The sequence below is a fragment of the Manacus vitellinus genome, unplaced genomic scaffold (assembly GCF_001715985.3).
Source record: "Manacus vitellinus isolate BGI_N305 unplaced genomic scaffold, ASM171598v3 scaffold_0_pilon, whole genome shotgun sequence".
NCBI classification, from domain to species: Eukaryota; Metazoa; Chordata; class Aves; order Passeriformes; family Pipridae; genus Manacus; species Manacus vitellinus.
In genome coordinates, this window is record NW_021938789.1 from 38,909,934 (window position 1) to 38,925,370 (window position 15,437).

The 15,437-nt window shown below is 37.9% G+C and overlaps 1 protein-coding gene across 3 annotated transcripts in view; it reads left to right on the forward strand.

Moving 5' to 3' along the window:
* FBXW7 (F-box and WD repeat domain containing 7) overlaps positions 1 to 15,437 on the forward strand; it is a 174,717-nt gene that overhangs the window by 148,615 nt on the left and 10,665 nt on the right. For all 3 annotated transcript variants that reach the window (XM_008933165.2, XM_018071740.1, XM_018071748.1), the window contains 4 exons: positions 5,995 to 6,129; positions 10,459 to 10,582; positions 12,424 to 12,560; positions 13,984 to 14,097. In XM_008933165.2, the coding sequence (XP_008931413.2) occupies positions 5,995 to 6,129; positions 10,459 to 10,582; positions 12,424 to 12,560; positions 13,984 to 14,097 (510 nt within the window). The remainder of the gene's footprint in view (positions 1 to 5,994; positions 6,130 to 10,458; positions 10,583 to 12,423; positions 12,561 to 13,983; positions 14,098 to 15,437) is intronic.

Below are 15,437 nucleotides of genomic sequence, written 5' to 3' on the forward strand. Positions count from 1 at the left end.
CTGTAAAAGCAAATGCTATCGACCGTTTCATCAGGATAAGGAAAAGCAGTCTGTAAGCCTGTGAAAATTTTGTCTATGTGGGCAAACATACAGTTTGTAATGTAGAAAACATGCTTAACTAAGTGTATAATTAGATACTTCAACTTTTCAAAATACTTGGTTGCAATACTAAATGCCTAAATACTGATTTATACTATTGAAAGAGCGGTGGGGAGGGGGGTCTCTCCTAACTGGAGTTCATTGAGTAGCACTTATTGATCACATCTTGTCACTGATAGTTTTTATTGTATTCACAGAAGGGAGTCCCTTATTTTAGAATCAAAAGCTTTCTAAGTCACATAGCTCTATCTCAGTGTTACATCTGCTTGCCTCCTCATTTTCTATGAGCTTATTTTTCACATGAGTTTCATGAAAGGGGCAAGTCTTAAATAGCCAAATAATAAAAGCACATTCATAGGGGAGCTAGCTCTGCCCAAAGGGCAGGATTAAATGGCACATGCAGCATCATCCTTGCAGTACAAAGTTTTTCCTGTAGAGAAACAGGAATGAGAGAGCTTTCTTCATGTACTGTATACTGACTAGGCTTACTTAATAGCACTCATATTTTATATCAAAATATTATTTCCAATTAATTTGAAAGCTAAATTTCCAGGGGCATGTTAGGTGGATATATGTACTGTTTCAAGGTAGAACTGTTCTTTGGCATAGCAGCTGTCAGTGACCAGTGATTATCAGTTATTTTGAGGACTCTCACCTGTAGTTAGCCTTCAGTTCTTCTCCTATGTTATCTTTTCAGATAAAACAAGACCACTCTGCAAATATTAAGAAAACTTAAGATGGCCTATAATTTTTTTTAATTCATTTTTTTATATGTTCTTCCTGATGTTATGTTTTATAGTCGATCTAAGCCTTTTATTTTGAAAGTAACAAAATAATGCAGAAGGGAGAAACAATTGTGTAGTTGCACTTGCCCTTTAAAAATTAAGCTGTATATTGATTTTGATGAAGAAAAGCATTTTAATAAATCCAAACCATTTAATTTCTTAAAGGCCCATTTATTCTTTCTGGTTTGCAGTGGCTCTTGGCTTCAGGTCTTTTTAAAATCCACTATAGGAGTTTTTTAAAACTCGATGCCCAAGTGTATCTTCACAAAGAAGTTTTATTTTTAAGTTACCAAATTGCTTGCCATAAGGAAAAATATCAATTGGATGCTAAGTTCAGTCAGCGATGGTATTGCTTAAAAAATTACTAAGCTCTCTCTTTCATCATTCTTCCTACTTCACATACTTGGGGTGTTTTGTTTAAGTAATGTGTAAAAAAATTGCATTTTCATGGAATATTGATGTTGAAAAGTTGTTCCATACACACTAATATAGGCAATCACTTTGAATAACAAGTGTGTGCAGTTATTTTACCTAAAATTGGAAGTATTTTTTTTCACAACAGTTTAGATAATGTCCAAAATGCTTTTGCCATTTTTGGCTGCCAAGAGCCCTGTTCCATTTTTTTACACAAATAGTTGGCTGAGCCACCTAAATTCAAATTACTTACCATTCTCCATTTCTTATTCTTCCAAAGACGCTTGGGAATGAAAAAATGTACAACTGCATAGTCCACGTCTTATGTGAAGCAGGTGGTAAAGATTGTATCATAACCAGCATTGCAGCATTTTCTGCTCTGTGTCTTGTGGTGGGACTAGGTCAAGGGTTTGGTGTTTCTTTCCTGTACACTGACTGGGAGAGATCTACACTACAACTACAGACCCTTCTTGGCTGTAGCACTGTTACCAGTTTGTTTCAGAGGTATAGTGCAGACTTACAGCAGGTCTCCTGACCATCCTGGCTTATTTTTTATTGATTTGACTCTCATGGCAGTTTTGTTACCTACGAACTCAACTGATTTCAGAAGAAACTCCTATATTATCAATCCCCTAGCAGGGATGTAGAGTCTGAACCTGTTACAGCTCCTCTAGACAGGGTCCATCACATGTACCACAAACGTTCAGCCCAGGGGACCAGACTGGGGATTGGGACTCTGATATGGGTTAATGTGGGGGCTTTAGCACCAGCTGCTCCTGAATCCCTGCTGGTGTGACAAACTGCTTGCTAATGTAGATGGTGTTTCTTTCAGTGCTTATATGCTATTTTTATCCAGACTGAGATACCTTTGAGGTGGGGGATGGCAGGGTTCTCGATAACTGATCCAAGAGTTGAACAGAAGCAGGCTCCAAGAAGAGCCCTTCTTGCAAGTCTTCGTCATGACAGACCTCTGTTAACAGAACTTAGTAATGGAGAACAGCACCGTGAATTTAAACCCTTTAAAATAGATTGTCCTTAATGTAACTATTACAGCAAAAGGATTGCTACAAACTGTAATTGTACAAATTGAAGGCAGCAGATGAGGTCTGAGCAATAGAAAAGCATAGGCCATGGAAGAGTAGAGGTGCAGAAACAGATGATGATAAAAAGAAAGGTGGCAGGTCAGACAGGACAGATGAGATGGAAGTTGTAGAATAGCAAAGATATTGTTTATATTGATTATAAGAAAGGGAAGACATTTACACACAATAACAAAGTGGGGAAAGAAGGGATAGTTTTCAGGTAGGTAGTGCCATGGTTGCATCAGCTGTAATACTGAGTGAGGAAATGGTATGAACCAACCAAAAGGCCTTGGCTGACAAATCAACACCTTTCTGAAGAAATAGGAAGAAAGAGGAGGTATGTTTGTTTAGGAATCTGAAGTCACTCAAAGGACAGTATCAGTAGACCTTGCTGGCTTCCCAATGGTTATGTGTATGAATCCTGGAGTTAACCTATTCTAGGGAGACCCCTGCCCATAATAAAAGCTTTATTTTAATTTTACATTAAAATTAAATTCAAGTTAAGAAGATAAGAAAAGCCAATTAAGCAAAAGTTTTTTAAAGATAAAGTATATTCTTTATAAGGATCTTCAATTTGAAAGGGAATCCCCAGGTAGAAATCCAAGGCATCTGGACACTACGCCACATGGCTCAGAAGTCTCCAGTCATCTACAGCGTTTGAGACTTTGCAAGTTACTTGGCAGCATTTACTTTTTCTTTCTCTTCTGCAACATTTGTTCGCTGTTGTTTCTTATCAAAGACACAAACTTACTCCTTACGCTCCCCACCTAATGAACTACATGCAATGTTTTTGCAAATGGATTAAACTACAGGGCGCAGAAACAGAGTTTACTAGTCTTGCCTTTGTTAACGCAAACAGTTGAGTTCATCTGGCAAGGCTTCATCCCAATTTTCCATGTCAGACACTTCCTTCAGAGACCCTTTACCAGCTGTAACTGGAGGTTTGTTTGCTCAAGTGAAAGACTAAGGGGACAGTGTCCTAGAGACAACATTTTGTAGCAGCTGATTGCTTTAAAAAAGCCTTAAGAAACTGCCTGTACCCATCCCCTAATGATGAATGGACAGATAAAAGAGAGTGCTGCTTTTAGTCATTAGCATCTCTTTCCCATTCTTGAATCTTGTCCCTTTTCTCTTCAGATCTGTATTATGTTTTAAAAATCAAATAAGTGTAAGAGAGTTAGAGATTAAGATAGCGTACAGTGACATTATTAATCAATAACCTGTTGGTAACTGCCAGCAGCATTTACCACAGCAGCAAACAATGCTCCTCAGGTGGAGTTGTTCTAATTTAGTAAACGTAGCTGCTTATAAATTAAAAGTAGACTGCCCTTGGAAATTTAGATTATAAGGAAGTAATACAGGTATTACTTTCCCTCTTTTTAATTCTCCTAAATTCAAACACAGCTGACAGATGAGATTAAAGACTGCAAACGTTTGTACCTAACACCAGCTAAGCTCTGGGTTGATGAAACAAACAGCAGTTGGAAAGTTGGTGAGATAAACAGTTCTTCAGTGCATGATTTATGGAGAACTGCTATGTGATGCAACTGTTTCTACTGAAAGAAATTTATAATAAAAGCTGTTTACAACAGCCCTGCTGCAGCTTCAGCTGAGACATTCCTGTTTCTTTTTAATATTCTGAGGTATTGGATATGAGACACAGAAATCCTCATCTCCCGTGGTGACACACCATACACACAGGTGGATGAGGAATATTTTTTTTGCCAGTTTAGTCTATTTTGCCAATTGCCAGTAGTGCATGTAAAGGCTCAGGTCAGGAACTTTCTTCCCCTCCTCCAGTAGGATAGACTGTCCCAGGCAATCAGCAGTAGGACAAGAGGGCATGGCCTTAAGCTGCGCCAGGGGAGGTTTAGGTTAGATACTAGAAAGAAATTCTTTACAGAGAGGGTAATCAGCCATTGGAATGGGCTGCCCAGGGAAGTGATGGATTCTCCATCCCTGGAGGTTTTTAAGATGAGGCTGGACGTGGCACTTAGTGCTATGGTCTAGCAACTGTGGTGGTAGTGGATCAAGGGTTGGACTTGATGATCTCAGAGGTCCTTTCCAACCCGTATGATTCTATGATTCTATGATTCTATGATCAGCCATGTGTTTGCTGTAGAGTGAGAGCGTGGAACTGGGGTGAATGAGCTGCTGCACATGGGCTGCTCTCACACTTCCTGATGGAATGGGGTCACCTGAAAGTTCCCTGGGTCATCGTTTGGATAAATGATGCTTTTATTGACATTTCAAGTATTTTTGACATTTTAATTAGGGAGAAATGATGCAACATGATGATCTTTCTACATCGAGTAAAGCTGGGTATTTATCTGCTTTGCATTCGCTTTCAGAAATTCCACCTTCCTCTTCACTTGCCTCATTGTTCTGCAGAAACTGCACAGTATACAAACATTGTAGTATTGCGGAGACCGGAGTGAATTGTCAGAGTCAAATCCAGAGAACAGAAATTTAGAGCATGAGTAATAATGGTCCTGAGATACATGGCAGATTAATACAGAAATCTTAATTGTAAGGTATCTTGCCTTTTTTTTTTTTAATTTCAGTTAGCCTCTTACCGTAACTGTAATATCATTTGTATGTGCTAATTTACTTGTAAGTGTCACTCTAGAAGACATTCGAGATTATGAATGTGAATCTGCTCTCAAAAACTGTGATGTCTCATTTTCTCTCTAAGGCTTTATTCGTGCTCTAATTCTGTTGCTAAATTAGTTAGCAGTAGTTGTTGTTTTTTCCTGTAGAAATTATATTTTCTTTAAATTGTTTTCACGTTACAAATCAAAACTCTTTGATGAGCACAGATGAGTTTAAGACATGTTTTTCAGATGTGCAGTATATTTTAAGTTATTAATTTTTTTTCTACAAATGATGCTCCTAATCTGCTATGCTCTCAATCGAGTGCCTTATTAAAATCTTCAAACTTTATGGTGCCCATTAGTAAAAATGTGAAGTAAGAAAATTACCAATCAAAATTCCCTGTTTATTCAAGTGTAAATTGATACTTACAAAATATGTGTTGGTTTATAGCCAGGATTCTGAAATTACAACATTGTCGCTTAGGGACACACTGTAGTAATAAGCAGGCAGTAAGCAAATGTACTTTTAGAGAAAGTTTTTTATTTTCCTTTCCTCTCATTTCAAGATTTGGGTCTACCACATGAAACATGAAGGTTAGAAGTTACCATCTCAGTTGAATGCACAATGGAGAAAGACAGAGAGGGAACGCATTCTGTTGCAACCCCGTCGTTCTCTGTAACGTGTGTGTAGATTTCATCAACTTCAAAAGAAGCTTAATTAATTTAATTATTATTACTAAATATTATTATCTATTTAATTGCCAATCTGTATGTGTGCATATAACAAATCCTTTCTTAGCTTATGAATCAGTGTAGTAATTTTGAATATTTTGTGTTGATTAACTCCTCATTTTTGTGTCATTAGCATGAGCATTTATCTCTTGGCTTTTTATATGCTTGTATATAGGTCGATGAGCAAACTTAATTTGCCTTATTGGCAAAGCAATGGCACTTACTGATGTAAACCAAACTAGTGTGTTAAACTAAGCTTACTGTTTCTTTCTTCTTCTTTCCTTGCAGAGCTGGAGTGGACCAGAGAAGTTACTTGCTTTAGATGAACTCATTGATAGTTGTGAACCAACACAAGTAAAACACATGATGCAAGTGATAGAGCCCCAGTTTCAAAGAGACTTCATTTCCTTGCTCCCAAAAGAGGTGAGAAAAAAAGGTTCATACTGGATTATGCAGTGCTGGCTGCCATCTTTAAAAACTTAATGCTGATTTTGCCAGCGTAGTGATGTAAACTGATGTTAGAGGGTCACAGTTTGGTACGTTGCCATAACGTGGCTAATGTAATTTCAGGTTACCGTACCTCTGTCTCTTGATAATCTTTCAGATACCTGGAAATACAGATGACCCCTTTAAGCAAAATCCCAGTAGCTTTAAAAATATCTCTGTATCTTAATTGGGCCAATTTAGCTTTTTTTTTTGAGAACTAATTCTGTTAGGGCAACACACACAAAAATTTCCTCTGGATGTAAGACTTCTCTGCACATTATTCTGTAAGTGTAAGCATTATTTTTTAATCCTTTTAGTCGTGGGAGTTTTGTTAATGTTATCTTTGAATTTATTTTAAGCAAGTGGAGCCGTAATATCTCTACCAAATAAACCAAAAGTAAAACCAGAAAAGCACTTCTTGCTAAGGATAAAACCAAGCCGTAATTAAGCAGACATGTTACAGTAAATCCTTTACTGCAAATCAGATCATGTTGTATCAGGTTAAATAGAAAGTAAGATTTAGATTTCAGTGTGTGTAACTAAATGCTGTCCACAGAAGAGTAATTCGTGATGTCCTCACAACTAGAACATGAGGGTGGATATGAAAGAGTGTAAACCCAATTTTTTGCAGTTATTAAATAAATGTATTTCAGTTAATTTAGAAATGATACTTCTGACCTTGATTGATTTTAGGGACTTCAAAATGTTTGTTATTTGGAGGGGGGGAGGAAGCCTTATTTTCTTTTACCAGATCTACGATATGTTGGGTTTTCTATATGAAAATTTTCATGAGCACGTAAGTGTTTGTAAGTCTTAGGTACTAACACTGTACAAAACAAGTTCTTTTAAGATATTGGGGTGCTAATATTTGGTTGCTGTGTTAACATGGTCTTATTATCTGAAGACTGTTTCATATCTCTGTTTCTTGACATTCTTTTCTGGTGTATATCCGATTTTTGAATACTTAGATGTACGAGACCCTTCTTTCTGTTTATATACTGTCATATCTTCACATGTCAGGAAGTGTCACAGCCTTCCCTTGCTGGCTGGCATTTGTAAGGGTTGGAATCAATTTATGCAATGAGTATTAACTTAGTACACAGGACATGAGATTAGTATTTACAGAAGCACTTTCTGCAGCAGCCTTCTTCGGGAATGGAAAGGACACTGGGGCAGGAGAAGAGTTCAATAGGACCTCTGCGTGGTTGCCATGTTTCTAAGAAGCTACCCAAAGCAGCCTTAGTTCAGAGGCCAAGAAAGACAGAAAGACTTTGTATTTTGGGGAGACATAAGATACTTTGCAACTTCTATTGATGACAGGAACTCACAGATCAGTTCTCTTTGCATGATTTTGTGGCAGTACTAATTCAAATACAACCAGTGGTCTAGTTCCACTGTAACTAAAGATCAGCTTTCACAGTTTCTTGACAGAAAAGATACACTACATAACAGTAAAATTTTCTTTCTCACTCAGGTTTCTTAACTCCATTGTAAACTACTCATGTTAATTTGTTTATTTTTAGTAGGTTTCTTGCCTCTTGAAACCAGAATATTGTAAGTGCTTCATGACAGGCTGACTTCACCAGTGAAGTTGGCTTAAATAATTTTTGCTTCCTAACCCCGAGTCACTGTCACCAAAATTAACTGGGTTAAAAAAAATGTCGAGCTGACTCCACCATCTCCTCTCCTTTTCCTTCACCCAGATCTCCTAAGCGGTGCTGTCCTCAGCTGTTTAATGCTGGCTGCAGTGGGGGGTGACGCACTGAGCTGTGGGGGCACGAACAAGTTGTTAGGGTCAGTAATTCTGTGAGCAGGCTTCCCTTCGAAGAGAACACGCTCCCTTGAGTTGTCGCTCCGCGTTAACATCTGTAGTTATCTCCAGTGCTGTTGGATGCAATGCAGTGATTTTATGACTGAACCAGAACAAGAAGATGATGTGGATGGGAGGGCTTTGCTTCAAAACCGTTTTCTTCAATGCAAAGACGGTAACATAATAGCCAAATAACCAAGAAAATGTTTACTTTCCTTCTAAGGAAACATGCGGTCAAACAATTAATCTGAAATAAATACTCCTGTTTTCTTGCTGAGACTTTAGAAATAATTATTCAGGTTACATATTTGTGAAAATGAGGTCTAGAAACCAACAGATGAGGAGTGTTGCTGAAATCAGCCATAGAAATTTTGTTGGTTCCATGTGTGTGAGTGAAGAAAACGGCAAGAGACTGCTTACTGTTGGGTATTATTAACACAAGAGCAGAGAGTAGTCCTAAATCCAGTTCAGTCAGAGGTCAGATCCTTGCTACCTGAAGTTTTCTTACAACTATATCCATGAGCTGAGATAAAGGGACGTCATCTTCTATGCACTACTAATCTTTAAGTCAGCTGTGGGCTGTGTTGACCCTTGATGACTATTTAGATAAATATAGTCTAAAATAAATGTTACCCATATGTAACCTGGTTTAGAATCGGTTGGCTCATGGGTTTAATTAACACCATCTTAGCAAGTGTCTGTATCTGTAGAGTGATATTTAAACAAACTGTGCTGTCAGTTGAGGAACATCCAGCAAAAAATGGAAAGGGTCTGTGTCATGTTTGAGTCTTGCTACATGCAAAACTATGTGATGTGTGTGAGGAAACAACACTTCTTCAATAATTTTACATGCCAGGAATTAAAACAGAAAGTCCGAAAGGAGAGGTACAGTTGTTGTTCCTGTAATAGAGAGCCTTACACCAGATCCTAAATGCTGATTCCCTGAGCAGGGACAGAGGAAGATTCTTCAGGTTTATGGCCTTGGATGCCTGTGGGATCTAATGCATAATTTAAGACACAGATCCCTCAAATGTGGAGTGGTACATACTGCCTCTGAGCTGCAGGTGATGACTTGCAAACAAGGTGTGTGTGCAACCAAAATGCAGTTCTGACATACTGAATTTTTATTTCCTGCTCAGTTGCTGGCTGGTCTAGATTACTGAAAGTAAATGTTTCTCACAAAATAAGGTCAAAAATCTGCTGAGGTCAATAGCCTACAGTTATGACTTCCTTACTAAATTTCAGTCTGTGCTGCTTTGAAGGGCAGACTCTATTTATATATATCATAACTTCAGCTGAAAATTAAATTCAAAACCCTAAACACAAAAAGATATGGCAAGCAGAACTAAAAGTGGATGATCTGATTTCCTTGACAGCTTCTGCATCCTATTAGTTACTGACAAAGACCCCACTGTTTCAGCATGTAAGTAGTTCTCTGCATCAGTATTTGTCATTATTTTCTTTTTGTAGAGTTTTTACTTGTGAAAGGGACTTTCCTGCATCTTACACTTATTTTCCATTACTAGGGAGATGCATTGTTGCTGTCAAGTAGAAAAGCTGTACTCAGTCATCATACCCTTAATGATAGCTGTCCTAGTGTCTTGGATTGTTTTTTAGATGCCTCTGCCCCTGTTTAAGACTTCAGTACATCTGAAGATATATGTAGAGATTTTGGGGGGTTTATGGTGTTCATGATAAGGCTTAGTTCAGTCAGCCAAGGTCTGAATTCTCCCAATAACCTTTAATTTCATGTGGAAAAGCTCATCTTCTGTTTATTTTCATTGGGATTTCCCATGTGATTTTGGTACTATATTGTACTAAAGTTACATACTTAGATCCTTCTGCATCCCAGCCCGTAAAATCCTTTGTAACACCACCTAAGAATGTGTTTGTGTTCTCATCAGAAAATGAGTGATACGTACACTGCATTTCCTACCACTGCAGAGGGTTTTTGAGCTCAGCTGCACACAACATTTACTTGTTCTGCATTTGGGCTTTCTGAGTGATGTTATTCATCACAACATACATCCCTGTTTGCTCACACAGTGAGTGCTATACTTTGTAGTTCAACTCTCAGAATAACTTCTGGTGTACTTGTTAGCTGAAATAACATAGCCATAATTACTTCAGTAATAATTCTGCTAATGATTCACAGTAACATGGATTATGTTTTTTAAAAAAAGCATAATAATGATTTCAGCTGCCATCTACTTTCTTGCAAATACAAGAATCATTTTGTGATGTGGTCTGTATGGGTTTAGTTACTTAAGATGATTGTTACATTCCCACATGCCCACAGGAATAAACTGGAGTCTGTTAAGTTTCTGAGATTGTTTAATAATTTAGTGTTTCAATTTTCTGTATTTCAGCCCCTGATGTGTGATAATATGTGGAGTTACTTCACTTTTCTTTTCAAAGGCAGTGCAGAAAATACATTTTCTTCTTATTTTTTACAGCTGGCACTGTATGTGCTGTCATTCCTGGAACCCAGGGACCTTCTGCAGGCAGCCCAGACATGTCGTTACTGGAGAATTCTGGCTGAAGATAATCTTCTCTGGAGAGAGAAATGCAAAGAGGAGGGTAAGGCTGAGCAAAAAGATGGATATAATGGTCGAAGTGTTGCTATCATAAAAAGTGCAGTTAATTTACATAATAAACTTAAAGTTTTGCGAAGGCAATTCGTGTGACTTTAGCTTTAGTGCTAGTTATGCTTTTAGCTACATGGTTTGTATCTCTGTTAAAGTAGGAAGCAGAAATAATCCATGGAGTGCTAGAAATGAAACTAGAGTTTAAGTTTGAATGCCCTATTTATACCAGTTGTACGTTTTTAGAAAACAATTGAGTTTGCTTTTTAAGGGTTATTATACAACCGAAGTAAATGAGAGCTGAGATGTAAAAATGACAGAGTATAGTCTTGCGGCTTGTGACACGGAGGAAAAACTGTTTGGTCAGTAGAAGGGCTGCTGTAATTTCACGTCACTTGTAGGAAAATTAACACAGAAGTGGCACATGGTAGTGAGAGAAGTTGCTAACAGGATTACTTAGAGAGGGACACACAGCCCATTAGCGACACAGATATTAATTATCCTGCTCGTGTCAAATCAAGAAGATAAGGTGGTTCAGCAGTAATATGAATGGGGTAAAAAAAGACTCCCAGGAAAGTAGCCACGTATTTGTGCACATGAAGAATGTGCACAAAGCTTTTATTTTTAAGGAGCATTATATGAACGAGGAGTTTGTTCTGGGGGGCAGAGCACATGCATGTGATCACTCTTAGACAGGCGAACACAGGGCCATGTCCAGACTGTATGGAGACAAGGACTTGTGAGAGGTCAATGCAAAGGCTTCAAAAAACATGACAATGTCAGCTTAGCTGCCTTTTTGTAAGGGCACCTAAATTAATTTGTTTTCTGTTGCAATGGGTTTCTAACCTCTTAAATCTCCTCTAAAGATTCTCCTCTTAAAAACTTAAGTGAAAATGCATTAAGAGGACAGAAGGGAAAAAAAAGAGAAGGTTGAGAAAGGAACGAGCCTACATTTGTGAGCTTACTAGTAAGACTAAATACATCCAGGCACAAGAGCAGAGACAAACAGGCCAGTATTGCAGCCTGGTTGGCCTCTGAACTGCTCAGTAATGTGAGGGAAACGTTAATTCAAGACTTGCAGGCAGAGACACCAGAGACAAGGCTAAAGGCAGAGGAGTGAAATCCACATATTGGCAAGAGACAAGACTCCTGCCAGTAATGAGATGCAGTGGAGAGAGGAGCTGCATAGAAAAAAGTGCAGGGTGAGAGAATTGTAAAAAAAGCTGTATCTGTAGTAGCAGGGCTAAAACAAAGCACTACTGCTCAAGTGTCAACTCAGAAAGGGCATAGCTATACTTAAATTCCAGCCAGGAGAGGACAATGACAAAAGCAGTCATCCTTTCAAATCAAGAAAGTAATTAACAGCTCACTAATACAAGGAGTCACAGTGAACTTAAAGGCAATGAAGATGGGTGACCATAGTGGAGAACCACGGACAGAAAGGTTTAATTCTTGAACTGTTCCAAAATAAGCATATGAGTGGTTATGGAGCTTTTTGGACAATACTCATTTGTAGAAGGCAATATTCTGCTGCATTGCCTTGGAAAGGGGGATCTAAAACCAAGCTAGTAGGTTGCCAGCAAGGAATGATGAATTAGAGCATTTTCAGCCATGATTATGGTAATGATTATGTTGAACCAACAAGGACAGATGCAGAATAACTTGCTGAGAAGCAGGGCAGTATCCCTGACACACAAAGAGTGCCATGCAGGAGGTTCTTACGTCTCTGCTGAATTTAATGTCAGGGGTCACTGTAAAGGTTTGGGAGGAAATGTGTATTTTGTGGGGTAAGCTCATCTCTTCCCCTCCCCACCCTTTTTTCTAAATCCATTTTAGGTATTGATGAACCATTACATATTAAGAGGAGGAAAGTAATAAAACCAGGCTTTATACACAGTCCGTGGAAAAGCGCCTACATTAGACAACACAGGATTGATACCAACTGGCGGCGAGGAGAACTTAAATCGCCTAAGGTAAGGTTCTGAGCTCTGTGCACGGTGCCATGAACAAAGCAGGATCAACTTGTACAAAGCAGACTGTCCATGCACAAAAAGCAGTGTATTGCTACAGAAACAAATAATTTGTATTTTAGCTTACCTTGGGTTTAAATTATATTCTGAGCACCATATTGGCAAATTGAAGTGTTATTCTTCAATACAGCAGAATTCTTTCACTACAGAAATTTCTGTACCATTTTATGAATTCCCATAAATATGCCAGTCTCTTTGAGACAGATAATCTCAGGTAGAGCTGGGCCATGTTGCAACATAAAAATACTCTGCAACTATTCTGTGATTAATTCATGCTTTACTTTTAAATATATTCTTCTAAATTGAGCAGCACATAAAATAGCAACTGTCTAATCAAACCTGGTATTGAACAAGCAGTCAGAAATATGAATAAGATCCATATTCATGACCTTTTAAGGTTTTAAGGCAATTTACCTCCTTTCTTAATTACTGTACAACAAAATAATAAAACTAAGAACAAGATAACTCCCTTGGAAAACCTATGGCTGTATCCTGCTGTTTATTTGGCCATGACTTATGTATATCTCTGGCAACGGTTCTGTATTTCTTGCTTTGATATTCCACATCAAGTTATCTTGGAATTATTATTAAAATTACAGCCTCTGGCATTATCCAAATGCCATTTCATTTCAATGAGCATATTGAAAAAATGCTCAGATTTCTTAAATAAAAAATTCTTCATCCTATGTATTCTGATAAGGATTGGTTTTCCTGTATTATGATAAAAGATACAGAATTTTTCCAAAATCAAGTACTGAAAATCCCACCTCTATAAAGCAACATTCCAATCCACATTTCCAGTGCATTAAATTGTTGCTTTTGTTTGTATTTAATTGAGTTAATGGTTTTCTAGTTTTTTACTTTGGTGCTGCCTGGCATTTAACACAATACAATGCTTGGCTGGTAAGTGAAAAAATAGATGTAGTCAGCCTTGACCACTGAAATACAAATACTCAGCAAATAATACAGGCCCATCCTTTTTTGTTCAAGATTGAAACAAAAGGTAACAGTAACTCAACTGAAAAATAAAGAGATGGAATAACTATAGAGGAATCGAGCAATGTTCAGTTACTAATTCAGGCTGCTTTTGTTAGGGATTTTTCCTGATACTTTTAGGAGGTTTACTGTAGCTGCAGTGTGCTTGCTAAGCAATTCAGCATCACTCCATGGAAGGAGGAAAACACCTTCTTTGGTCCCAGCTGGCGGTAAATTAGACTTGACACACGGGATTAAGGGGCCTTATTATTACTGAAGCAACTCTAGCATTTTGCAATTTACGAATCAGAGGAGCATTTTGTTTCTTCTGCTTCTCTCTCATCTGCTGCATTAAATTGTGACTGTACGTTTTCATGTTCTTCATTGTCAGGTGCTCAAAGGGCACGATGACCACGTGATCACGTGCCTGCAGTTCTGTGGGAACCGGATAGTGAGCGGCTCTGATGACAACACACTCAAAGTGTGGTCAGCGGTTACAGGCAAGGTAATTTGGCAGCTTTGCTGAATTCTTGAGGAAATGAGCTACAGGTAGAGCGCTGGCACATCAAAAATGCTGCTGTGCCATTAGACCACTTTGCAGGGTGGCCTTTAGCGCCGTCTGGGGCAAGAATCAGAAGTAGTAAACGTGTGGGTCACCTTTTCCCACACAGAAACTTGTCTAGTTCAAAAAAGTCACCTTGATGTGAAATTGCAATGCTGCTCATGTTACCACTGGCATATATCCGCGTTCTCTTGGCAATTCTGCTATTCTTGTGGAGTCATTTGTGACATGGATTTTAAAGAATTTGGACAGATACATTACTTTTTCTTCCTTAAAGCTTAATTTTTTAGGCTGCATTTACCCTTCTGGATTCCCCTTTCTCACTTGTCTTCTAGCATTCTTTCTGTTGTTTTCAAGTTCTTGAAATGTGGTGTTTGTTTTACTGGTTCTGATTTCAAATACAGAGTTTGTTTTTAATTCTAAGCTACAATATTGCTGAGCCACAAAAAAAAATAAATTAACTTGCTTTAGGTTTAAATATTTCCTATTAAATTAGATCCAGATCAGTCAGGAATTTAATTAGCTTCAATAATTTAATTTTGGCTTAGAGAAGCAAACCAGTATGTGCAATCAAAAAGACAGTACTGAACATTTCATTCACATTAGAACATCATGGCTGCTCAGCCCACGGGTTTTTTGTTTTGAGGTGACTGACTGACCATGCTCCAAGGATGTAGAAAAGGCCTTGGAAAAACAGAATGTTTTCCTTCTAGACTGGTATCGTGTGTACTTAGCCTCCTTTTAATGGTACAGGTAACAACAGGGTAACTATTGAGAATAACATGTTTAAATGTAAAAGGTATCCACTTCATAATGTTGAAGCTGAGTGTATTAAACATTTGTCATTGGACGCCCAGAAGATCCTTGAAGGGATTGTTAATACTACTGTGGGTAAGAATAAAATTAAGAGCCATAGGCAGCCTCACCCTGCTGCTGTTGGCTTCTCTACAACAAACTGTCTAATGAAGGATCTCATAAAGAAATTTACATTTTTTTTAATTGAAAAGGGCAACCTAAACACAAATGAAAAATACTTTCTTTGTACATATCATACTCCCAAAAGCAAAATGTTACTTTAAATATATAAAATTGAGCACAGTAGCATGACTTAACAATTATTGTTCAGTAATTTTTTGAAAGTAATTACAAAACCTAGTGTGACTATTTACTTTAAACCTTTAAGAGAGCCAGGAATTGTGTATGAAAAATGGAAACATGCTGTAGCAGCCCTCCTGCTTACTGATGCTGAAGAATTAATAAAATAAAAAAACCCTAAAGGTTGG